Source organism: Anguilla anguilla, chromosome 13, assembly GCF_013347855.1.
Source record: "Anguilla anguilla isolate fAngAng1 chromosome 13, fAngAng1.pri, whole genome shotgun sequence".
In the NCBI taxonomy this organism is placed as follows: Eukaryota; Metazoa; Chordata; class Actinopteri; order Anguilliformes; family Anguillidae; genus Anguilla; species Anguilla anguilla.
In genome coordinates this window covers 38,898,665-38,924,431 of record NC_049213.1, presented here as the reverse complement: position 1 = coordinate 38,924,431, position 25,767 = coordinate 38,898,665, and the positions used below count along the sequence as shown (strand labels likewise).

Sequence of the window (25,767 nt, the reverse complement as noted above, 5' to 3'; positions counted from 1 at the left end):
GATATGAGTAAAACAGTTTAATACAATCAGAATGAAGGCTAAGTTCAAAGACAGAAATGCTTTATTATTTTTATTGGTACTGTATATTCCGGAGAATATTTCGGAAGAACTTGCTGTTACAGAAATGAGAATCTGACTGTGCTGCTTAATAGTTACTGCATTTCATACTGCGAACACAGAACATGCAGCTGAGAGACAAAACAAAATTTTTTAAATAAATATACATATATATGTGTATTTTTAAAGAACCTTATTGTCTTCATGACTTTGTACATTTTAATAAAATATTTTCGAAACAAGTTTGTCTGTTGATTTAAAAGTTAACTGCACTGATTCAAGAGGAAATTGGAAAGGCAAAATGTGTTGAAATATTTTTTTTGTTTGTGAGAGCATACCTTGATTACGTATCACTGGTGTCAGTACTGACGGGCGTGTACAAATATACCTGTCAGTACTTATCAATAACATGAGGCCCGGTCAGTTCTGCCACTGCTCGACATGTTATGAGCTATAATTCTGTGCATACAAGAATAAAAATATGAAGCATTTATTGAATATTTACAAGGTGGTACTATCAAGGCAGACACAGGGAACTTTGTTGACAGCACTGACGGTTTTGTTGGTACAAAATCTGTTCATATAAAATGATGTTAAGGGCTTTATTTTACGCTCATTACCTCCTAACAATGTATATTGAGGTAAACTTGATAGTATGTGAACTCATGCAAGCAAATATTTGACATGAAGAAGGGCATTGCATTTGAACATAATTTTAGTTTAAGAAAACATTTTTTTTATAATTAAAGTAACAGGGTTGATGTATTAAGCTAACTTGACATTCCAGAATTATGATATTCACTTGAAAACACGTTCTTTCTTAATGAGGACGCACACACGGTTGACTGTCATTATACTTTTATTACAGTGAAAAGCTTATTCTATACAAACGTATTGTTTCCTTGTTGGTTATCATTTTACTGGGTGAAATTGAGTGAAATTTTCTTTGAGCTTGGTGAAAAACGAAAAGGACCATGTGCTGAAGTTAGCTTGGCAGAAGCCCGAAACTAAATGCAATAACTCTGGTCTACCTGGGCTCTGCAGTCTTTGTACATAAAGACATGCATCACAGGCAATCACTGGTGTAAATAAGCTTTTCGTGAAGCTGTACCCATACGGCAGCATTCACATGCGCTAACGTGCTAATCAAAGCTGCCGTCCTAACACATTGGTCTTTCCGATCTGCTGTTTCCACGTCGATGACAGCACACAGAATTCACAAAATGGAGGAATTCACAGAAATCTTGAGAGGGGATTAAATGCAATGAAACAATAAATAAGACAGGTATTTATTTTTTTACTTTTTATGTAAAACGTTTATATTAACAGACAAGCGTGAGGCCTCCTTTAACATGTTGAACTGGAGACAAACAGGAGCCAATACGGTGAAGGAACACCAAGCTAGCCTACTGTGGATATGATAAGAAAAATTTACCAAGGTTGCCTTTTTCCTGCATGTCAAGAGTGAATGCCATTTTAACTTCCAAATGAAGTGCACCATTAAAGTCTTCATATAACTGTTACTTCAAATAATAATAATAATGATAATAATAATACAGAAATCAAACAATTTGATGCTAAATTAGAGTGCCTTGCTAGAAATCAATAAACTTCCATGTCAATATTCTGGAGTTGCAGAAAGTTCTATCCTGCATTTAAAAAAAGTAATCTGCTAATGAGCACTAAAAAAAAAAACATCTTTCTGCATTTAATCATGTAATTACAGCCGACAAAACAGTATTTCCGTGACACTACAATAATTTAAAACGTTACACGAGGATATCTTATGAAATCACACTGGCTCATTAATATTCAGTCCTATTTATTAATAGCAACAAACATTGAGTACCCACAAACAAGTTGCCTGCAAAATATTCACACCTCGACAGCACATTTTAAAATAATAGAGAAGTTATAAATTCACACAATATGTGCAAAACCAAGGAACACCCTGTCAAGTTGTGACTGTACATGGGAAACATAAACAGCAGACACAAGGCCTATAACCATGAGAATGGTAACCACACCAGTGCTAACACACCTATGACTACGGTTAAAGACTGAAACTACTCATCACCTGTCCGTGAATACACGGACCCAAAAGAATATGTCACAGTGCTGTCAATCAAATCAGTGTTGATGTGCTCCTGTCACATTATTCGGAGAGAATAGTCAAGGCAGATCTTGTCCCGGCTTCATGGACCGCGGCTCAGTCTGGATTTGACTGCTGTATTTAGGTCATTCTCATGTCTTTGGTACACACAGTCTTCCTGCGTAATGGTTTACAACAGGGCCCTAAAGGGCCACCGCACCTGCAGGTTTCACTCCAGTCCTGGAGGGGGCGCTGTGTCTGCTGGTTTAACTCCAGTCCTGGAGGACCACAGTGTCTGCAGGTTTAACTCCAGTCCTGGAGGACCACAGTGCCTGCAGGTTTAACTCTGGTCCTGGAGGTCCAAAGTGCCTGCAGGTTTAACTCTAGTCCTGGAGGGCCGCGGTGTCTGCAGGTTTAACTCTAGTCCTGGAGGGCCGCGGTGTCTGCAGGTTTAACTCCAGTCCTGGAGGGGGCGCTGTGTCCACAGGTTTAACTCCAGTCCTGGAGGGGGCGCTGTGTCCACAGGTTTAACTCCAATCTTGGAGGTAGAGATGTAGCCAAGGGAGAGGAGAGTTTGGGTTTGCCACCCTCCCCACCAAAAATGGTGGAAATACATGTAAAATATGACTAAAATATTGTTTTAAAAATGGCTACACTGCTGCCTGGATGGCCACAGCATCTACAGGTATTTGTGGTTTCCTTTCAATCAGCAGCCAATTAAGGCCTTGAGTAAAAGGCACATGGACTTTTAAGCCAATCTGTGGCTTAAGTGAAAGCCAGCAGCTGCTGTGGCACTCCAGGACTGGAGTCTAACGCCTGTGGTCTACACGCATACACATATAGCTGGAATGGGAATGCCATGGCCAATCAGAGTGGGGGTGGGCGGGGCCAGCTGAAGCCCGCAGACTTGCACAATCTGTGTTCCTGACATTACATCATAAAGTTCCTCCTCAAGGAGGAGTGGGGTGTGCTGCAGGTTATAGAACAAAATGCCTTTGTGACAGGTGCCAACGGCTTTCTTTGCCTTTTTTTTTCCAAAAGTAAAGCCGTCTCACCTTTGTGTGTAAAAACAGCCACCCAGACCAGAGATTCAGGGAATTGTGGGTAATGGTGTTTCACAATGACATCAGAAAACTCAAACCCGTGGCTCGGTGTAGCGGTGTGTGTGCCGTACATAGGGGTGAGACAGCGGGCCTGTTGAGCTGCCAGCCAGGGAAGAACAGTACTGTTACTATGGCTACGGAGTCCACAAAGGCCCAGATCAGGCTGTCAGGGAGGGAAGAGGAAGAGGATGAGGATGAGGAAGAGGGTGAGGATGAGGGTGGGTGAAATGGGGGAGTCAGAGGGCTTTAAGGTGTCTAGATGACGTCTCTGCTGTTCCTTATCGCACAGCAAAGCACCATACTGAAGATCATGCCGATGATCTGTAGAGAGAGACAATGCAGTCTACCGTTACAGAGTCTACCATTAAACACCCCTACACACAGTCTACCATTAAACTCACCTACACACAGTCTAACATTAAACTCACCTACACACAGTCTAACATTAAACTCACCTACACACAGTCTACCATTAAACTCACCTACACACAGTCTAACATTAAACTCACCTACACACAGTCTAACATTAAACTCACCTACACACAGTCTACCATTAAACTCACCTACACACAGTCTAACATTAAACTCACCTACACACAGTCTAACATTAAACTCACCTACACACAGTCTACCATTAAACTCACCTACACAGTCTAACATTAAACTCACCTACACACAGTCTACCATTAAACTCACCTACACAGTCTAACATTGAACTCACCTACACACAGTCTAACATTAAACTCACCTACACACAGTCTACCATTAAACTCACCTACACAGTCTAACATTAAACTCACCTACACACAGTCTAACATTAAACTCACCTACACACAGTCTAACATTAAACTCACCTACACACAGTCTACCATTAAACTCACCTACACAGTCTAACATTAAACTCACCTACACACAGTCTACCATTAAACTCACCTACACAGTCTAACATTAAACTCACCTACACAGTCTAACATTGAACTCACCTACACAGTCTATCATTACACACGTCTACACACAGTCTAACATTAAACTCACCTACACACAGTCTAACATTAAACTCACCTACACAGTCTAACATTAAACTCACCTACACACAGTCTAACATTAAACTCACCTACACACAGTCTACCATTAAACTCACCTACACAGTCTAACATTAAACTCACCTACACACAGTCTAACATTAAACTCACCTACACACAGTCTACCATTAAACTCACCTACACAGTCTAACATTGAACTCACCTACACAGTCTATCATTACACACGTCTACACACAGTCTAACATTACACTCCCACACATACAATCTAACATTAAACACCGCTACAAACATTATGCATTATGGACATGTATTTAACATAAAAACATATCCAATATTTGAAATCCGACACAATGCACAACAGCTCACATAAATATATCTGTCTCTGGTGAGATGTCATTGCAGAGAAACCTACCATTGCTCCTGCAATGCCAATCCCCACATATCCAATGATGTAGAGCTTGTCGTTGAAGAACTCCGATATCGCTGTGTTACAATCCTGAGAACACACAAAGCGAGATTGTCCTATAGCTTCAGCAATGTCTTCCTCATTCAGCGAGCAATATAAACGCCGTCACGACACGGATGTTATACTGCGTGTCATCTTAAATAGACTGGCACAAGGCACAACACGAGAACTGTTGAGGCACCAGGCGAACGGGCGACATTACCTTTGTGTCTCCGGGGCAGAGGACGGGGTCTGGCGTGCTCACCCCACAGCAGTTCAGCTATGACAGGACAGAATCAGAGAGAGGAGGGGGTCACCCTGTTTCAGATGTCTGTCACAGACCTACACCCCAAGTTTTTCCCCACGTTTAGTGTGCAGCGTACTAGCAAATTGACTCCGGAAATGCACTTATAAGTCAAAGGTTGCGGGTTTGATTCACAGTTGGGGCACTGCCATTGTGCCCTTTGAGCAAGGTTCCCTTACCTCAATTGCCTCAATAAATAGCCTGATGTATAAACTGATTAGATTTCAAATATTCACAGCCTCGCACTGGATAACAGTGTCTGATAAATCCCGAAACGTAAATGTAATGATGTGTCCTCAGTGGAGTGCAGAAAAGCACACGAGTTTCAGAGAGAACAGTCACAAACTCACAACTTCCTCGTAGGCTAACGCTACGGTGCTGTTGGTCTTGTCTTCGATGGACTGCTTGTAGAACTGTTGTACCTCTTCTATGATCTGAAGGAGAAAAGGAGAAAACAAGACATTTTACACGAACAAGGAGGCCTATTTATATTTGTGGCAACACCAGACGCATCCCTTATAAATGCCAGATGGCACGTGGAGCTTCAGGGACCTTTTTTTGTACCTTATCTTTGTTTAGGAATCCAAACACACCCGCTGCAATCTCAGCACCAAAGATAATCACAAGGCAGGCAAAAAACTGCAGAGAGAGAGAGAGAGAGAGAGAGAGAAAGAGATTAGACAGGCCAACCACTGTACAACTTCTTCCTTTGAACGATTGGATCACTGTTTTTCCTTTCGTATTTGGGAACGGTTCACAGGGGGAGTGTGGTGACGGGGGGGCAGCCCGTTCCAGTCAGGCGCTGACTCACCGATCCCAGAAGGCACTGGGACTCCCGCACGGCCCCGCAGCAGCCGAAGAACCCCACCAGCATCATCAGCCCCCCCGCGCCGATCAGGATGTACACACCTGGGGAGGGCAGGCAGGTGAGCGGGAAGATCGTGCGGAAACCGATACAGAGTCTCTGAATCACCGGGAGGACGGCACATCACAGGAACTGTGGGCCGGCTAATTGCTGTTCAGTCGCAGTGAATGGGCGCTATTGTTGTATATTGCTGTATATATTGCAGAATATGTTTCAGCCTGTCACAACCTGAGGGACAGTGAGAAACTACCCATGTAAAAGGTACAATGTGTTACCTGTTCAACTTGTACATATAATTAGTTAATGAAATCCTAGTATAAATAGTCTATTTATTTTTTCTCTCTCTTTTCTCCTTCTATTTGGAATTTCTGTATTTGTGTTTTTTTTTTAATGTAATGCTTTGGCAATATTTACTGTATGTATTTCATGCCAATAAAGTAAATTGAATTGAAAAATTGAAATTGGGTGCTATTTTAACTGATGTCGTTTTGTGATGCTAGCTTTTTGTGGTTTGTGCTGACCTAATGCGCCACATTTAACCAGCAATGCCTTTGAATTTTACAACAACAAAAACGAAATCAGCACATTCTCGTTACCACAAAATTATTAAAATGGAGAAATGTAAGAATGGATGAATTCCTTCGCCCTGTGTGGTTATGCAAACTCCAAGACAAACCAGCAGAGGGCAGCATCACACTGGAACTGTGACATGGAAAAGCGAAACCAGAACACATGAACAGAATTTTTCTGTATGACAGACAAGCCAAAATTCCCCAAAAGCATACATCACATGTTTTACAGAAAATCACAGACTTTCAATTATGGGTCTGCACAGGTGGCAGAGCTAAAAATAAATACATAAATCCGTTTTTTTAAAAGGTGGGGGTGGAGGGGGAACTCCTAAGGGTGTTTCACTTCTCCCAATCACACTTCACAGAGCTTGTCACCTGAACTACTCCGTGCGCTGGATACACTGAACTCACTTGAACATGACACTGAGTGATGAAACCAGGAATGCTGGGACTTTTTTTTGACGAGACTTAACAGTGACATAACGACGATACGTGATACTGGACTGGTATTACCGTGCTACTGACTCATAGCCAGTCAGAACCCCCCCCCACCCCACCCCCCCATTTTCAAATACTACGCATGACAGAGCTCCAAAAAACTTCCCTGATGCGGTCAGTTTCTGGCACAAGCACATTTTTATATTGTGTCCGTATCTCTATTGCATACAGCCCACAAGTTTTTTCAGGTTTTTTTTTTTTTTAATTTAATGAAATGAGGGGCGACAGCACCTCAAGGATACAACAAGAGCTATGAACCAACCCCTGGAACGCATCAGTGACCCTTCAAATGTTATAAAACCTTCAGTTTGTATCTCCAGCAAAAGCCTTTACCAGGGGGCTAAGTGTCTTCACAGAAGAGCCTTGTACACCATTCATATTTAATAGATCCCTCTGCACGCGGAGAGTGGCGATGATTCTGCAGTGTTACCGCTCACCGGAGCTGCAACTGTTTGCTGCGGTGACATCATTATTGATCGGACCTGCAGGACCAATGAGAGATGAGGAGCGATTCCCACACACTTGTTCCTCAATTAGCGTGGAACTCTGATGGGGACAGATGGGCTTCCGCCACAGTTTAACAGCTCTCCATTAGCAGGAGATCTGTGCCTGTTTACTGCAGATAGGAGAGAAGCAGCTGATAATGGGGACAAATAGCAAGCGGCTCCAGAGTACAATCTCACCATAAGGGTTGATTTAAAACCTCTTTAAAACAGTTTAATTCATTATCTTGTGCAACACATTCATTTTCTTTGCTTAGGTTCCCCAAGCAGTATCATAGAAACAGACTTTAGAGCTGCTTTTCCTCAGAGTGGGCTGGATGCATTTTCTGGGTTTATGTGCAGTGTGCACCAGTGCCTGCAGGGGGCAGCATGCCAAACACTGTCGGGTTTTTTGGGGCGGGTACCACCTGCAAGTCAGATTCACAACACAATGAAAGCTGCAGTCGCATCGCCATGGCACCCGACTCAGTCTAATGAGGAAAGAGCAAGACAGGAGTACTGCTATAGTAGAGCCCCCTCCCTGCCCCCCAGTGCAGTGCATTTTAATTGGTATCCACCCTGGGGGGGTCCCTTTCCCTGGTGCTGTATGAGGGGGGGAGGGGGCAGTTTCTAATGCTGGATCTTAATTAAACCCCAGTAGGACACTTGTTTGTTGGTCTGGTACATACTCTCCCAGTGGAACTACGTTAAAGGAGAGAAAGATCTGCAGGTTTATTGCAGCAAGAGGAAGCTATCCAGCTATCCCTCACTCAGAATGCTAAAAGGAGGCGGGGAATATGTCAAATGTGCTACGGGCCCTGATTGGTTGATTGGACCTGAGGGTCAAGTGCTGAATGGACATCATTGGTTTCCTGTGGAAGGAACTCTGGCTCTCTGGAAGGTCACACAAGGCTAATATGCCAATAAATAACAAGGAGAGTGCTACGTTTGCCTTAAAGTTAGAAGGGGCATGAGTTCTTTTGAAGCCCCAAAGCCATTGACCTGGGAGTACAGACTTCTTCACCCAAGAACACAGAGGTGTTTTTTTTTGAAGGGGGAGGGGGGGAGCATGCGAATACCCTGGGGTGCTGCAGGTTAGCGTTCGATAAGAGACGCGGCAACGCTTCGTCAACGTTTCCGTTCCGCGAAGCAGCTCCCCTGAGCAGCGGCCCCGGTTTTGTCACTCGAGCCGTTCTCCCGGCACGAGAGCGACGCGCGAAAGACGGAAAAAAAACCAAAACAGGACGCGGCGAGGGCCGCTTGCATCACCCGCTCGCGTCTCGCAGCCCCGCCAGGCCCGGACAATATTTATCAGGTCGCCCCTAGCAACCCATAAGATTTCTATTCTCCGTAATTTCTCACAGCCTTATTGTGACAGGCCACCTAACCCGTGCTGTCAGCACATGAGTATTCGCCAGGCCCTCTATATTTGCTACGGTACGATCTCTACGTGTACAAACAGTGTCACATTCCCAAGTAACAGAGCTTTGGCTGAGTGACTGTGTGGCCAGCAGTAACTCACTGTTTGCTAACAGTTACAGGCAATCACATACATCAACTGGATAACCTGTTGTGGGGATGCAGCTGTGGAACACTTCAGGGGTTAGGGTTAGAGTTAGGGTTAAGTCAGGGTTAGGGTTAGCGTTCTAGATTTGTCGGGATCAGTCAAGACTTGGACGACGTTCCCAAGAACATTTCAGTCGCACTGTTTACTGATGGCTCCGTCCTGGACGCTGGCCTCTGGGTGGCTAGCCAACAGACCTTCCCGGCATGCTGGAAGTATTACGGTTAGAGTATACATACTGTCAGCTATGTTTCATGACCGCATAAAAATTAAATATGGCTGTCTAATATGTCACTCCCTTGGCAAGTGTTACTTTGGCCTACAGCAGCGCTGCAGCCAGGATAGATATCCCCGCCTTCAAGGTGCTAAAATGTCGGTGCCAGGTCCTCATGCATACATCATATCGTATCTCGGGGGTGGAATTCAGCCAAACTACCACCCTGCCACCCCGCCACCCCCCCCCCCCCCCAGGGCCTTGGAGAAGCGCCAGCTGTGATCCTCCACACACATACCCTGCAAAACATCGCCATTATTGCAGTGCTCAATCTGAACTTAACCGTGTCTTTAAATAAATAGCGCCATTCTGGTGCTACTTTCCCCCACCTCCCTCCTGACCTTGGTCTACACAGGTCATCGTGGAGCAGCAACAAGTTTCGATCGCAGGGCTGTGCCTTGTGGCAACACCAGTGAACCAGGCACAGAAAACCTAGTAGACTGGGCCCAAGACCACATGACATTTTGCCTGGTGCATTTCAAAGGGAACTAACCGGCTATAATGTGGAATTCTAACAGCTTTAATCGCTGGAGCGATCCGAGTCGGTAAGCTCGCGCCACGACACTATGACTGCACTTCAAGGGGCCGCTATGTTGTAAGCGCGGCTGGCGTGAGAATCGCTTAAGACTCGTTTAATGGTTTTAAGCCTCCTTATTGGCCGGAACCAGAAGAATGGAGCCGTTGTGCGATGTGATGATGTCATAAAGGGAGATGTGCTGACTCTGATGTCATGCACACAACCGGCTGCACCACTGCGATCTCCTTACAATGCAGAAGAAGAAGAAGAACAGAAGAAGGCTTTTTTAGCAACATCTATCCCCTAAAGCATAGACCGACACCAAAAAGAATTCTACCTAAGAAACACAAATACGACGTTCTACACTGTTTACTTTTCCATGGATTGCCAGCTTGAGCAGGTCACAGTTTTACGTTCACTTAGACGTGAGTGCCTCGTGCCCAGGCTGCTGGTGCACCAGCGGTGTCTCACAGTGTGGTGTCAGATGAGCTTTCCTGAAGGCCATCATGCTGCCACCTTTCAGTGCAGCTTGCTGTAGCACCTACGTGCAGGACCACCCCTGAAATGTTTTAGGGCACTAAACAAAATTTTTTCAGGGGTGGGGTGGGGGGCTGTGATGGGGAACTGTCCGTGGGTGGGTGGTTGTTATTGCGGTCCTCCCTTGGGCCTTGCCCAGCAACTGGGCCTACGCGTTCTGAGAAACAGGAAGTCAACGCTGGCGATGTCGACACCACAGAGAGACCGCACTCTGACAGGTTCATCGTGCTGTTCCAGAAATGGGAGACAAAAATGGACAGTCACACGCTAAGCTACTGTGACATCATATCCTGCCCACACAAGGCAGATGCCACCCTCTCTCTTTTCCTCAAGTGACTACGGGGTCTGCTGCTCCAGCACGCTCTCAGACTGCGAGACATACGCAGAGCCCCAAGTCCAGTATTGAGGTTACTTAGCATCGTGGAAGAAGAATCCCTCGATGTCCAGCAGACACGGTCAGAGAGCAGGAATGTTGGTTCAGCCTTGCGATTGTGACCCCTCAACGGTTTTGCTGAGGTTACGATGGGGGGGGGGTTGGGGAGGAAGCAACCCCCCCCCCCCCCCCCAAATTTCCATGAGCGTACACCTCACCAGCAGCCGGTCAATAGGCCCGAAGTTCTCCTCGGGGAAATATGCTCAGGGAGTCATGACTGAATCATTTTCACGCAGGCCCTCGTCCTTCATCGTTTTTATGAACCCTGTGGTGAGAGGACATCTGCTGCTTCGCTCCAGGAGAGGCTGATAATCTTTTACGCTTCTCGAGTATAATACATTTAACTGCAGTAAAAAAAAAAAAAAACAAAACCATGTGATTTATGATTATTCCGATACTAGGGGGATGAGTGCTGCAGCAGAAGCTGATTCGCACCTTCAGGGCCCATGGGCCAGGGGGGGATTTCTTACAGAAGGACACTAGCAGAGATTCATTCATTAACCCTTTTATTTCCCTGAGAAGCAGAAACGTTAGTGCTACTCGATGGGTTGGTGGGTTTCACATAGAAGCCTATCCTGGTTTTTTTTGTGCATTACAATGGTTCATTATATAGTTAATGAACCTCCGGGACACAGTCAGAAGCATTCTTTATGGCTACGATTATGTATGGCGTGTAGTTTCTGTCACCGTAACAAATTGCATTAATATCTCTGTCCCTGCGCACGGAGGCCCAATCTGTTACACTCTCACATTAAGATTTAAAGTCCGGGCTCCACTGCTCATTGATTCACTGGTTTACTGAAGGGGTGTGGGGTGGGGGGGGGGGAGGTGGTGGAGTGTGGTTTTTTTTGGGGGGGGGGGGGGGGGCACTCACCCATGAAAAACGTATCAGGAGCTCCTTCCTCGTTGAGGAGGGACACGATGGCCGGGTCGAATCGGAGCCACAGTCCCACGGCCAGCACCAGCGAACCCACCAGCTGCCAGAGACACAAACAGCTCTTTGTCACGGCTTTGACAAAAAAAATAACAATCAAATAAAAGCAAACGTGTCCGATTTTTAGAATAACTTTCTGCAATGTCTCACCGGGATCACTGAGAGTTTAATATTTAGATTATGCAATCAGAGCACTGGACCATGGGCGTGCAGATCAACAGGGTTGCGTTTTACACCTATAAACACCCCCAAACCAGCACAACTGCAGGACAGATAAGACTCAACCAATCGAAACCCCTGGCCTGAAATAGGCGTAATAACAACACAGTTCGTTTCACTGCGAGCAGAGACGTACGCCCTTGTAGAAGCCGTTCCAAGAACGCAACAGACGTCGTTAAGTGTTTACAGTATAGCGGAGTGCTTTTCATGTTTGTCTTGGTGACTCGCCATTTCTCGAGTTAGGGTGAAGAACGGATTTTCCGAGTCCCAGTAACAGCTGCGTTTCGCCGTGCGAAGCTGCGAAAAAAACAGCGCGGCTTCACACGTCCATATCGCGAGCATAATTATTCATCTGTCTTTCGGTTTACATTTTTCACTGACAGGACAGATTGCGTTGTCTTGGCCAAAATAATGTCATCACATTGGGATCTTTCCATAATTAATCAGCAAAAACGGGGGTTTGTGGGAAAATAGTTTTTTTTTTTTTTTTAGGGCACGGAAGCCCTAGCAGCTATGCCTTCTGGGTACCAATTTTCACTAAAGAGGCTTCAGAAGAGTCACTGACAGAAAAGCCCCAGTTTGGAATAAACACTCAGAACAAGTTCACACTGCAGCATGCGTGCGGCATGCCAGTCCAGTCTGACACGGGCACAGCAGGCTAATAAAAAAAAAGCTTATTAGCTGTGATGTTGGGCAACCTTAAGGAAGGAACAGCTGATAATTAATCATTTACACTGGATGTCATCGCTAACACGTTAGCAACGCTCCTGCGGTCTTTCTCCCCCTTCCAAAGCTCATTCATTTACTGCGACGGCTCAGAGCAAAACCCGATTTACTGTAAGTGTGATGTGAGAGTGGGGTGGCGCGCGTCCGACGCCGAGCGGATGACATCACGGGCCCAACCCGCCGCATGGCCACCCCTGTGCATGCGCTGCGGGGGGCTGCGGGGGGCTGCGGGAAGCAGGACACGAGGGCGTGATGCATGCAGCCGCAGCAGCGGCGCTACAAAGGATGGCATTGTGGCACTGGGGAGGTGGGAGCCAGCGAGCGACGGTCTCACTGGAGACTGAAGCAGCAGACGTGCTTATGCTCCAAGCTCCCTTTTCTGTTCTCCCTTACTAATGCCCCCCCCCCCCCCCACTCTGAGCCATTGGGTGGGACTGAGATTGCATCCCGAACAGAATTTTCGAGGGGGGGGGGGGTGGGGCTGACTGAAACTCGTTGCTTAGTTTCTCCATCAGATACATCCCTTATCCCATGGCTGCCTAGCCCTGTTCCTGGAAATATACCATCCTGTGGGTTTTCATTTCAACCCTAATTTGGCACACCTGATTCTACTAATTAGCAACTCAATGAGATCTCTAGCTGTTGAATGAGGTGTGCTTTGTTAGGGCTGGAGTGAAAACCTACAGGACAGTAGATCTCTAGCTGTTGAATGAAGTAGACATGGACAGCCCAGCTCTGCAGTAAATGGTGTAATGCTACAGCCCTGTACAGTAGACACTGCGGTACAATAGGACCCTGGCCTGCCTCCTTCTGCCCCGAAATCCCTCACTATCCGATTCTTCTCCCGGGACAAAGAACCACTGTCTGCTGGCTGGATGGGGCGAGACCACAGGCAGGACAGCCCATGGTCATCAGGCCACCTCGGGGGGGGGGGGGGGGGGGGGCATGAACAGGTCCGGCAATGGGGGTGGGGCAAGAAATAATGACTTGAATTTTATTTCTGGGGCTATAGGTGGGTGTCTAACTGGATTCAAAGCTGCAGTGTGAGCATCTCCACTGGACTGTCTTAATAATGAGTTCTTGAACGTACACTTTGCAGCCATACATTTATAACAGACCGAGCAAATCACGGATCAATTTTTAATCACGTTGTAGCCATGGAAACACCTTTTCGGAGAGTCTGGATAGAACTTCTCTTCGCTTGCACAGACACCCTTAGGATCTGCAAACTTTCTCACTTTCTTTCTCTTGGAAGAGAAACTTCCCCGTTTATTTTTCACTTTCAGAAGGTGAACATCCTTAAAAATTATTTCTGCAGACAATAAAACATTTATCAATGTTTACCATTAAAATTTAGCTTGTTTACGCACAAAGAGCTACTAAGTCCACTGGCCTAGGCTCAGACAACATGCTGGTCTAAGTACTGTACAGGCTTATCTTAAAAATTGTAAACTGTGTACGGAGATAAGAATTTCCCCTGCAGTGATTTTCATAAATTTCTGCGTTGGGCCTGGCACAATATTTATGCATTAAGAACCCCAGAGGGTAGAGCACTGGGTTATCTATGCAGTGACTCTGAGTGTTTGGGGAGGACGTACTCCATCACTAATCTGTCCTAAATTGGCCCTTTATGATGGCATCCACCACCATCCACATGAATTAGAATCTTTTTTTATTATTAGTCAAAACTAACAATTACATTTTTATGTTTTCTTTTGTTTCAGCCACTGGCACACAATCTCATCCAGAGCACTGTACACAGTTTACCCTTTACATGCAGTTCATTTATGTATAGCTGGATCTTACTGAAGACATTTCAGGTTTAACTCCTTGAACAAACGTACAGGTGGTACTGCTTAGAGAAACATGCTGTAAATCACCTCAGATCAACTAGAGTGTCCTTCAGCATTACTGTGGAAAACAGCAATATTTGAGATTCTTTTCTGTGATCCAGCCAAAACATGTCTGTGGGAAAGCGTAGCTGAGTGCGGTCAGTTCCCTGGAACAGCTCAGCGGGAACGACGCTCAGCGCGTCGAAAATGACGGGTTTGGGATACAGATGAGGAGCCGCCACCGTACCCCCGATTGCGCCACTTAGCCCGATCGGCTTCAATAGACTTCCCGCTGCGCAAACGGACAAAACGGTGTGAAATCACCCCGGGTATGAGGGAATCCGCTCTTTAAAATTCATTTAAATAACGAAACGTGAGAACAAAACTGGATCTGGGGCTCATGGAGCGAGAAAAAAAGGGGCTTTTCTAAGACTCTTGGAATCAACATAAAAATAACAGTAAAATGAATTGCACTCGTGTACTCTGTCAAGCTCTCTCTGGCGCAGGTGTCCTCAATCTTACCCAGAAAGGGCCGGTGTGGGCGCAGGCTTTGGTTCCAACTAAGCAGTTACGCACACCTGCTTCTACTGATCAACCACTAAAGTCTTTGCTAAGGGCCTTGATTAGTAGGATCATGTATGTAATTGCTCAGTTGGAACAAAAACCTACACCCACACCGGCCCTTTCTGGATACGATTGAGGACCCCTGTTTTACTGCATCCTTCTGCACAGTAACTCTAGCCAGTTCCAGGTAAAATTGCAGGAAATGTAACAGAAAACTGAAGCGGGCTTCCTACTGCTTTTGATGTGTCACACTGCGGTATGACCGCAACGCCGTTTAAAACAGGAAGCAGGCAAACTGTGCGGCAAGTCGACTCTCTGCCGGCTTTAACGGTCTTTCACTCTCAAAAAAGAAAGTGTGTGAAAAGAGGTGGGGGCATTTTCCTGCTCGCTATCTGTCGTGCTTTGCTACTCTGTAAAGCCTTTGTGGCAGTTATCTGTAAAAAGTGCCACACAAGTATAATTGAATAGATTTTTTTTTAAAAGAACCATCTGTATTTTAAACAAGACCAGGTTAAAACCTAGTATATGGCTGGACCTAACACACAAAGGTGGGGATATTTAAAAGAGGTGGGGGCATTTAAATAAGATGGGGGTATTTAAATGATGTGGGGGTAATTACAAGAGGTGGGGTATTTAAATGATCGGAAGGAAAGCAGAAGTGTTGTCGAAGACAGCTGTAGTGGTCCACAGACCCACACAGCGCTCGGCGATTCATCCCGAAAGCGAAAGGAACAGCAGCGTGCTGTGGCGCCCGACCGAGGGGAACTTCTGAATTCAGAGACCCGCGGTGAAAACAGCACTGAAGCCTGCGCTCCTATCGGCCTAAGAGGGTGGCCTGGGAGAGCGGGCTATGAACGCAAAAACCGCTTTCTTATCATATCACACTTCAGTGTAATCGCGGCTAGTGTTAGGGTTGCCCCATAAACAAGACAATGGCTGCGGTTAACCATCTTGGTTATTTCTTTTTTCTTTTTTGTTCCAAAACTGATGAGAGACCATGCGCAGAACAGATAAGAGACCATGCACAAAATGTTATGGTTGACAAGATAAAGATTCGAGTTCTCAGTTAAAAGATAATCCATGCCCATAGTCAGGTTACTTTGCAGGAGCTTATCATTTCTTAAAAATCATTACGTTAATGATTTAAAAAAAAAAACTGCACACCCTAATTAAATGCATCCCACTAATAAAACCCATTTTGATACCCTTCACTGACTTAAAAATGGATTGTAGTTGACCGTTTGACTTAAAAACACTAAACCCTGGGGAAAATTTTTGACAATTTTATTTATTTATACACCATAAGCTGTGAAGAACGAGGTCTTGGGCCATCGCTGATCGTTAGTCATTAAATTTAGTTCACAAGCGCAGCTGGAGTGGTCGCCCACTACATGACACATCAAGTAAAAGTCCCGCTCAAATAAGACAGATTCTAGTTCCGTTTCCACCGCAGAACGGGGGCCACTGCAGACACCGTCTCAGCTAGAGTATTACAACTCGCCCTGGAACCTGGAACTGAATATTGAAGGACACACTCTGAATTATAATTACCATGGCCTGATAGTTCAGTTCAATTCAATTCAATTTGTTTAGCACTTTTTTTTTTTATACAAAGAGCCTTGTCACAAAGCAGCTCTAAAGAGATCTGGGCCTGAATCCCCCCCAAGGGCAGGTCTAGGGGTGACAGGGGCAGGGGAAAACTCCCTGGCTGGTAACAGGAACAAACCCCGAGCAGAACCTGACTCAGAGGTGGGGGGGGGGGGGAGCCCATCTGCCGCTGGATCTTTGCCAGCTTTCTGATAAACAGACTCATAAATTCTATTTATAGGTAGTTCAATTATATATATATATCAATGCACAGCTAAATTAACTGAGGCCCTACCGCTTAAAACCTCACAGGGAAAGAGGGTGAGAAATTACACAGACAGTGTGTGTGTGTGTGTGTGTGTCTGTGTGTGTGTGTGTGTGTGTGTGTGTGTGTGTGAAACCCACAGGGCCTGGTACCTGTGTCTCCACTCATCTGGAGCTGGCTGCGTATAAACTTCACGCCCGCGACTAAGTGCCGACATCAAGCCATAAATTTGACATTTGGCTGCACAATTTTGGGTGTTAACAAATGTCAGACGTTTCTCAGGGCTAAAAGACACACCTAATACAGGGTATGCCTGAAATGGTTGTAACAATGACTGCTGCAGTAATTCATCACAGTCCAAGACTTCTTCTCGTGATTTGTGTTTGAATTATTACAATAGGACAATATGTATTGTTCTGAGCAAACAAATTTCTCCGTTTGAAAAACATGGTTTTGTTATCAGCTTAACCACAGCCAATTTACTAGAAATAGAAGTGGTTCTGCAGTAGGCAAATTTAGAGTTCACACTTTTACGCCACTGACTCTGAATGTGAACATCTGCTGCAATTAGTACCTGCCAATGTCTAGCAGGTGCGGCCATCGTTAGCATCGGGCTTATGTTGGACGTTCATCCGTGCTAAGTGGAGACTATTAACATCAGACACAAAGCAAACGCTGGGCTTAAGGGCCGGTCTTACAGCCAGCTTTTCTGCAACTGGCCCCTTGTCTGTAAAGGGCGGACTGCCACGCCACAAGGTGGCGCTGTACAAGACCGGCTCTGGAACACTGAACAGCACAGCACCATCATCACCTCCATCAGAATACATTTCATACATTTTGCAGACACTCTTGTATTGACTTACAGAGAATATAATTTACGTGCAATAATTTCACACAGCTGGATATTTACTGAAGCAGTGCAGGTTAAGCACCTCGCTCAAGAGGTACAACAGCAGTGACCTATCTGGGAATCAAACGAGCACTATTTCAGTTCCCTAACCACACCCTCCCCAAACCCTGATACTGCGAGTCAGTATTTCTGTGACCAGTCCCCAGTTCAAAGGGTACATCACTCTTGCTTGAAGTCATGTGACTCAAGAATTCCTCTTTGTTGCATCCACTGCAGTCACAGAATAATAATTAAAAAAAAAACTGAGATGTACATTTTTTCAGTTTCAAATGTTTTCAAAAGTGTGTGTCAAAACAATTAGCTCAGAAAAAAAGAATGTTTATCCAAATAATCAAATATGCAAGTTCAAAATAATAAAAAAGAAAGATTACAAAGTATCTTGAATAAACCAAACACTTATTGGAAGTTTGTTGCATGTTTGTAGAAGGCAAACTAATTCTGATGACATTCTTTCCCACTGTACAGATTTACTTGAAAGAGATGTTGAGGTTTTTTGGTCCGCGTGTCACGATGTTCCAGTTATTGGGTACCGACAGTCTTATCATGCGTTACGCAATACCGCGCTTTGTTCCGGTGGAAAGCAGCTTGGGGTTAAACTTTGACATGGAAACACATGATATCGGCATGCTACATGTGAAAAAGCACGCTCGTCATGGGTTACACACACACACACACATACTGTGCGTTCTTGCACAAGCCGTGTGGGTAATTTCCATGATTCTGTCAGAGACTGCAGAGTGGGAAGCCGCAAAACTAGCACGCATACACGTCTTCTGGTAAAGGGCTAAACACAATGCACCAGACCGGGGAACCCGTGAGCGGTCACCCATGGGAGCACGTATACTACACATACAGTCTGATACTTGACAATAGACAGGCCTATAGGACTCCGCTAGCAGTGATCGGATGTGGCTAAGAAAGCAGGGGGGTCGCTGAGGTCCGCTCAGTGTTGACGCAGACGTTAAATCAGCTGTTCCGCTGGTGCCTCAGAATCCTGAACCGCAGTCGAGGGGTTGCAGGTTCAAGTCCCAGGAATTGGAGCGCTGCTGTGTTGCTCTTGACCAAGAACCTCTACTTCTCGTGTGTTTCAGAAGAATCAAGCTCTCTCTCTCTCTCTCTCTCTCTCTCTCTCTCTCTCTCTCTCTCTCTCTCTCTCTCTCTCTCTCTCTCTCTCTCTCTCTCTCTCTCTCTCTCTCTCTCTCTCTCTCTCTCTCTCTCTCTCTCTCTCTCTCTCTCTCTCTCTCTCTCTCTCTCTCCCTCTCCCTCTCCCTCTCCCTCTCCCTCTCCCTCTCCCTCTCCCTTTCCCTCTCCCTCCCTAATACACACACACACACACTCATACTTAAGTAGTTGTGGTTAAGGGCAACAGCAAAAACACACAGAGATATTTAGTTTGGTATACTGATGAAACATTACTTTTTGCCATGGAATTAATCCTTAGCTTAATTCTCAGTCCGTGTTTTTACCAAGTTACAGACCAAGATAAGCTTTCTGTGGAAAAATATGCTCGGCTCCATCAAGTAAATTGGGCGTATTTTCCTTTAGCGAAACTGTTATCTGAACTGAACCGTAATGCTGTAACACATTTCACAACTCGTGCAGCGGAGAACAGCCAGACAAGGCATCGTTTTCAGAACGCACACTGAGATGATTCAGTATCCATACAACTAGAGTTAATGTAGAATACACACGCCGACCGCAAAATATTTTGATAGCCACGCGGATTACGTATGTTGCACACTGGGTAGTTTTTCTTTTCTTTTTTTTTTTTTTTTACAAAATAATGAATGACATTAGAAGGGAATGCAAGCGAGCTAGTATCCCCAGAGATAACACTTACCCAGAAAATAAAGTTGAATATGAACAGAAGATATTTGACACACTTCATTCCGCCCTGGACTTTGCCCATGTTGACTCTTTCACTTTGCACTGTCTTGATTTAAAACAAAAAGCGTTCTTCTTATTTTTCCCGGGTTGGACCAAATTTACTCCGCAACGGAAGGCAACACAGCCAAGTTGTGAAATGAAACGAGCTGAGCGTTTTTAGCTTCTCCGCAGACCGCCCATTTCAGTACTAAGGGGGAACCCCAGGGGGCGCTCCGGACACGTAATGGAAATTGGCGGAGTGAAACTCAAAGGGTCGTTTATTGATAAAATGTGCAGGCTGGGTTGGTGTTGCTTCAGGTTTTCCCTTTTCTAATTTTACATGAACTCAGTTCTCAGTACCAAACGTAACTATTAATTTCAATATTTGGGTCATAAAGTTCTATTTAACTAAAGTATGTCATTCAGGTGCTTGATAACTCACAACACAGATATCTAGCGAAATACTACACCATCTTAAATTGGAAAATTTAATGTGAGATTGTAAGATCAGAGGTGATTAGATCTGGTGTTTAAGGGCTGCAGCACTTGCTGGTTTTCCTTATAGCTTTCAGCAGCCCACTGATTCACACTGGAGACACCAGATGTGTGAATATCCTGGAGTTCAGAACAGGTTCACCTGCCCCATATTTTTTATGCGTGAGTAGGTCTGTGAGTGTGCGTGTGTGCGCGTGTGAGCTCATGTTTGTGTGTGTGTGTGTGTGTAATCGCGTATAATGTTTCCTGGTGGTTGAATTGTGGGAATTCCCTCAGATTTCCCGAATGAGATCGCCATCAAAGTGAAGTTTCGCTTGCTCTTTCTTCAATGCCGTAATCATTGTGCATCAATTACTGATTATATATCGGTTGCCTGGTTACCAACGCTTGCCAAAGGGTTGCATGGTTGCTTGTAAAACTTGCACAATGACTTCTTTTTCCGAGGCTAACAAGGGAATCAAAGCGCTCTCCATGCAATCATTCAGCACATTTCTTTTTTAAATATAGCTGAACCGATACTGAATGGCAGCAGTTACTCATGTAAGCATGACTGCTAGTTAATGTTATTAGTGTTATTTTACACCCACTGAAGGAGTGAAAAAAGACTTGGAGTCAGGCAAGTTCCCTTGAAGAATACCTTTGCGTAAGCAGATGAATGTCAACTCTAAACACTGTGACTCTCTAATTCACCGCTGTCCTTTTCTCCAGGAGACACCTGAGAGCCACACTAAAGGCGAGGAGGGTGTTTATGGGATTCACCGAATGGACAGTGGTGCGGTTTAACCGTATTTCTCTTTCATTCCGGGTGTCCCAATACCGGCCGTATTGCGACCGCGTCCTGTGTTGCCTAAGGGCCCTGCCTCCGACAGCTCTTTGTCCGGTTGCTCTCCTGAGACCCGAGAGAGACCACACGCTATGCCCGAAAGTCTTTTCGGAGCTCCTGGGAATATATCCGCACGGAGGTCAAAAACTGTAAACCTGTTCCTTACGGGGTGTGGACAGAAACTGGACTCCTGCTGTTCCGCTGGGGTCTGGTGTGTGTAGGCTATGTGTGTGTGCCTGTGAGTGTGTGTTTGTGTCCGTGTGTGTGTAACTGCGTATACTGTTTCCTGGTGGTTGAATTGTGGGAATTCCCTCAGGTTTCCCGAATGAGATCGCCATCAAAGTGAAGTTTCGCTTGCTCTTTCTTCAATTATAATTGCCGTAATTATAGAGCATCAATTACTGATTATATATCGGTTGCCTGGTTACCAACGCTTGCAAAAGGGTTGCATGGTTACTTGCATGGTGACTTCTGCTGTTCCGCTGGGGTCTGGTGTGTGTGTATGTGTGTGTGTGTGTGTGTGTATGTGTAGGGGGGGGTCTGGTGTGTGTGTGTGTGTGTGTAGGGGGGGGTTGTGTGCATGTGTGTGTGTGTGTGTAGGGGGGGGGTGTGTGTGTGAGTGTGTGTGTCTGGGTGTGTGTGTGTAGGTAGGGGGTGTGAGTGTGTGTGTCTGGGTGTGCGTGTGTGTGTGTGTAGGTGGGGGGTGTGAGTGTGTGTGTGCGTGCGTGTGTGTGTGTAGGTGGGGGTGTGAGTGTGTGTGTCTGGGTGTGTGTGTGTGTGTGTGTGTGTGTGTGTGTGTAGGTGGGGGGTGTGAGTGTGTGTGTCTGGGTGTGTGTGTGTGTGTGTGTAGGTGGGGGGTGTGAGTGTGTGTGTCTGGGTGTGTGTGTGTGTGTGTGTGTGTAGGTGGGGGGTGTGAGTGTGTGTGTCTGGGTGTGTGTGTGTGTGTGTGTGTAGGTGGGGGGTGCGAGTATGTGTGTGTGTGTGTGTGTCCTTGGCTGTGGACAGACGGTGTGTTGTTAGGGCACCGTGGAATGCACTGTGACCTCTGACCTCGGGTCTCTGAGAAACGAAATGACCTGCAAAGCAGAGGTCAGATCCTTCGGAAATAAAAATCTAAACTCCTCAAGTAACACGCTGTCAAAAGTTCATAACTAAATATATCAATGAACAAATAAATCAAGCAAATCTATTTTTAAACCACTTACACCCTCTCAGAAGAAAAGGTTTCTTGGGCTTGTCTTCACAGGAGAACCTTTTTCATTTCTGTAAGGAAACCTCCATGGTAGGAATTAAAAGTGTGAAAGCTCTGGGAGCTTTTTGCCTAAACAAAGAGCCCTTGAACTGGATTATGGTTCCTGCATATGGAGACACAGAGGAGCCTTTTGGAAGCCTTGTTTGAGAGATCGCACTGTGGATTTGTTGGAGACTGTCCAGCTAAAATAAACACGAGGACAGTGACACCGTACCACCAGGGTATGAACTCATCATCTTTCTGACCAGTACAGTTCACTGGATGACTCCCATTGCAGCCATCATAGCTGACGTAACTACTCCAAACAACAACAACACAAACCACGTGCCAAGGTGTGTGTGATATTCGGAAACACATTTAATCAGTATCATACGCGACTTTAAGTTCATTAACTTTATTGTCTTTAGATCTGAGTGAGACATGTCACTGCATGCTAATTTGTGTGTGTGTTTGTATGTGTGTGCTTGGGCGTGTGTGAGTGTGTTTTAATCAGCAGATATCTAGCATGTGTCATTCCACAGTTCGCCTATTTATTTTCTCGTACGTATTTTTCCTGTGAAGTTCACATCAGTATTTTTGTCGTCCATATTTCTGGCCAGTTACTGACTTCAAGAACTTGAACGCTGACGTTCACGTCTATTCACTCTAAAACCAATAAAAGAATCCTGAGCTGCTTTTATTTTAATAGACACTAGGTGGCAGCATTTTCTTAAATATATCTTTTGATATATCCATACTGTCATCTAGTGGTGGAGGGAATAAACTGTTTCCCTTCTGACTGAATGTAGTCAGTCGAAGATGAGCGGAAAAAACTGTGTGTACATTGTTAACATGGCTGCCACGTGCTTTGTTTATACATCGTTGAGGTTCTAACCTGTAATGACAAAAGAATAGCCAATAATGTCCTGAAGGCTGTTCTTCAGCCTTAATGTAATGTAATGTAATGTCTTCACTGGGAAACCCAGGAACAAATAGAATTTGATGTTCTGAACTGTAGGCAGAATTTATATTGCATTATATCGCATCCATTAACCACATACTATCATTTATAGTGATAAAAATAAAAAGAAGCTACAAAAATGATCATTAACACTTAGAGTTGTTAAGTGCGCATGTTGATATTTATTTATTTATTCAGGGAACAGTTGATTTAAGGGCAGGATGCGTAGCACTGTTGCCTCACAGCAAGAAGGTCTTTGTTACGGTACGAGCGTGTGAGAGAATAGTGTGTGAGCCCTGCAAATCTGCGATGGACTGCCAAATTTTCCAGGGGGTATTCCTGCCTCACGCCCAGTGCATGCTGGGATGGGCTCCAACACCTCCTGTGATCCTAACCAGGAATAAGCAGGTATAGAGAATGGATGGATTGATTTAATAATCTACTTCATGTTTGTTCTCTTTAACCTTTTACTTGAGTTTAAGCCAGTGTAAGCTGGCAAGGTGATTAGTAGCCTTTGGCAGGGTGTAAAGGACGAGGTTTTATATACACAGTCTCGTTTGTAAAAGCGCTAGAGATTGCATTATCTCCTCTCAGAAAGCTCTTGGGTGTAAACCCATAAATGACTGTTTCGCATCATTGTGAAAATGACCAGCTCCTGCAAGAGTAAATAAATGCTTTCTCTCTGTGCTGTACAATTCATGATGCTGAAATTTACCGTTGGTGTAATGTCATGTGGGGCTGGTGCAGTGCATAGACAGTGCTGAAATTTCATGGCGCCTCTATCTTCTGGCCTCGGACTACCTACGTAGTGTTTGTATCTGACATTCCAGGATATTCAGTGACTAGGAACGTGTAAGAAAAGTTCCAACTCCTGACCGCTAGAGGGCAGTATTACACCGCATTGTAGTTTGCCAGCACGCACTTTCTGATTCCCGCTGGAAGTCGGTCACTGCAGTTCTCTGTAATGAAGCTCTGTTAAACAGAACGTTGTGAGCAATGGCTCTGACGTTCAAATTTAACTAGGCTATTATACGGCATTTATTGTTGATGATGATTTATGCTGCACATTGCTCCACCATATTCATATCAATCCTGTGGATACAGTTTTGCGTGACTTCTAAAAGATAATCCCATTGTACAAACATGTCAGTGGAGTTTAGGCGTGCTTCGCCCTGGCTGCGAAACATCGCTGTATAGTCTTAACCTTGAATCGGTCAAGACTGTTCACCGGGGACAAGAACCCCACGGGAAAGGTAATCCAGGGGCTTTCCTGCTGCTTTATTGGCAGAAAAACATTACAGTACTGGGAGGGTGGGGGGGAACCCCCTTGTGAATCCACGCTCTCTCGATCGGCCAAGCTTCAAGCGCTGCCCCAGTTTCCCGTGCACATCTATCAAGAAAACCGGAAAAAAGGGAGATACAACTCGACTTTCTTTCAGCGGTTCTTCGCCTTTCCTCCTTTCAGAATCACTTCCCCCGCATAGCAGCAATAATTAAAAATGTTTTTTTCCCTTCTTTTTTCTCCCCCCAAGTGATCGAACGAGGATCCTCAGCTGCTGCTCTAGGCATACGTTGATGTTAATTAGCAACACACACACACACACAAAACAAAACAACAAAAACATCCTTTATCTCCAGCCCCTCATTGCAACGTGAGGGGAATGTGCATTAATGCACGGAACTGAAGGGAAAAGCATGTCTAGGCCACAAACATATAATCCCACAACATCAGGAGATAATGATGTAATTGGGGGCTTTTCCCTTTGCGCATGGATCTGCAAAATGCCCTCGATGCAGCTGGAGCTGAGTTGGATCATCTCCAACACTAGAAATGCGTTTTGGATGAGCGTTGTAGCTGAAGGTAGTTACCGACAGACAGACAGAGAGACTGACAGGTCCTGGCATGGACTGATGGTCTACCCATGGGTGGTTTTTAAAAAAAAAATTTTTAAACCGAAAATAGCTTGGAGCGGTGCTTTTCTGACACGCTCAATGACATCAGAACACAAAACCTACAGAGGATCAACGGCATCCGGGTGCAAAACGACACAAGAATTAATTTTAGATGAAGACAAAAACATTTTAACGAACAACTTCAAAGCTGCCTCTGTGTTCAACTGCAGAGGAACAGGATATTCAGTCATCTTCAGTACATTGATTATTGAATGTCAGGTTGATTTCTAGCAAGTTCCAGCCATTTGAAAACTGTGTTAATTTCAAGCACCGGATTTGGGACAGATATGGGCTGACATATACGCTAAATAAGATGAAGGAAGCAGCGTTCTGAGCTGCTATGAACTGTGACCTTTGGGTTGGAGGTTACAGACAGGATTGCTCCTTCAAGGCAGAAGGGACTGGACCTTATAACCCGTCCCTGCGATGACAATGACAGAGCTTGGGCAATTTGGCTATTATGAGCTGTGACCTCACAGCTGCTGACCACAAATACACCTGACCTTTGACACGTGCAGTTCAAAGGTTATCGCCATGGCGACCGGGTCATAGAGCTGCTCAGTGTGGCTGGGATCTACTCTGCTCTTTGCTTTGCGAGAAATATCGTGCTGAAGA

The 25,767-nt window shown here is 45.2% G+C and overlaps 1 protein-coding gene and 1 long non-coding RNA gene across 2 annotated transcripts; both read right to left on the bottom strand.

Moving 5' to 3' along the window:
- Positions 1 to 898: 898 nt before the first annotated feature.
- On the bottom strand, positions 899 to 2,492 carry LOC118210729. The gene is made up of 2 exons (XR_004761901.1): positions 1,253 to 2,492; positions 899 to 1,217 (listed from the first exon to the last, which is right to left on the bottom strand). It is a non-coding gene; the product is annotated as an uncharacterized LOC118210729 (long non-coding RNA).
- Positions 2,493 to 3,190: 698 nt separating this feature from the next.
- LOC118210727 (CD9 antigen-like) lies at positions 3,191 to 19,862 on the bottom strand. Its single transcript, XM_035387129.1, has 8 exons — positions 19,664 to 19,862; positions 11,661 to 11,763; positions 5,856 to 5,953; positions 5,609 to 5,683; positions 5,395 to 5,478; positions 4,964 to 5,020; positions 4,708 to 4,791; positions 3,191 to 3,573 (listed from the first exon to the last, which is right to left on the bottom strand). Exons 1-8 carry the CDS (start codon positions 19,730 to 19,732, stop codon positions 3,508 to 3,510), a joined length of 636 nt encoding a protein of 211 aa, XP_035243020.1. The 5' UTR covers positions 19,733 to 19,862; the 3' UTR covers positions 3,191 to 3,507.
- Between the last annotated feature and the right edge of the window lie 5,905 nt (positions 19,863 to 25,767).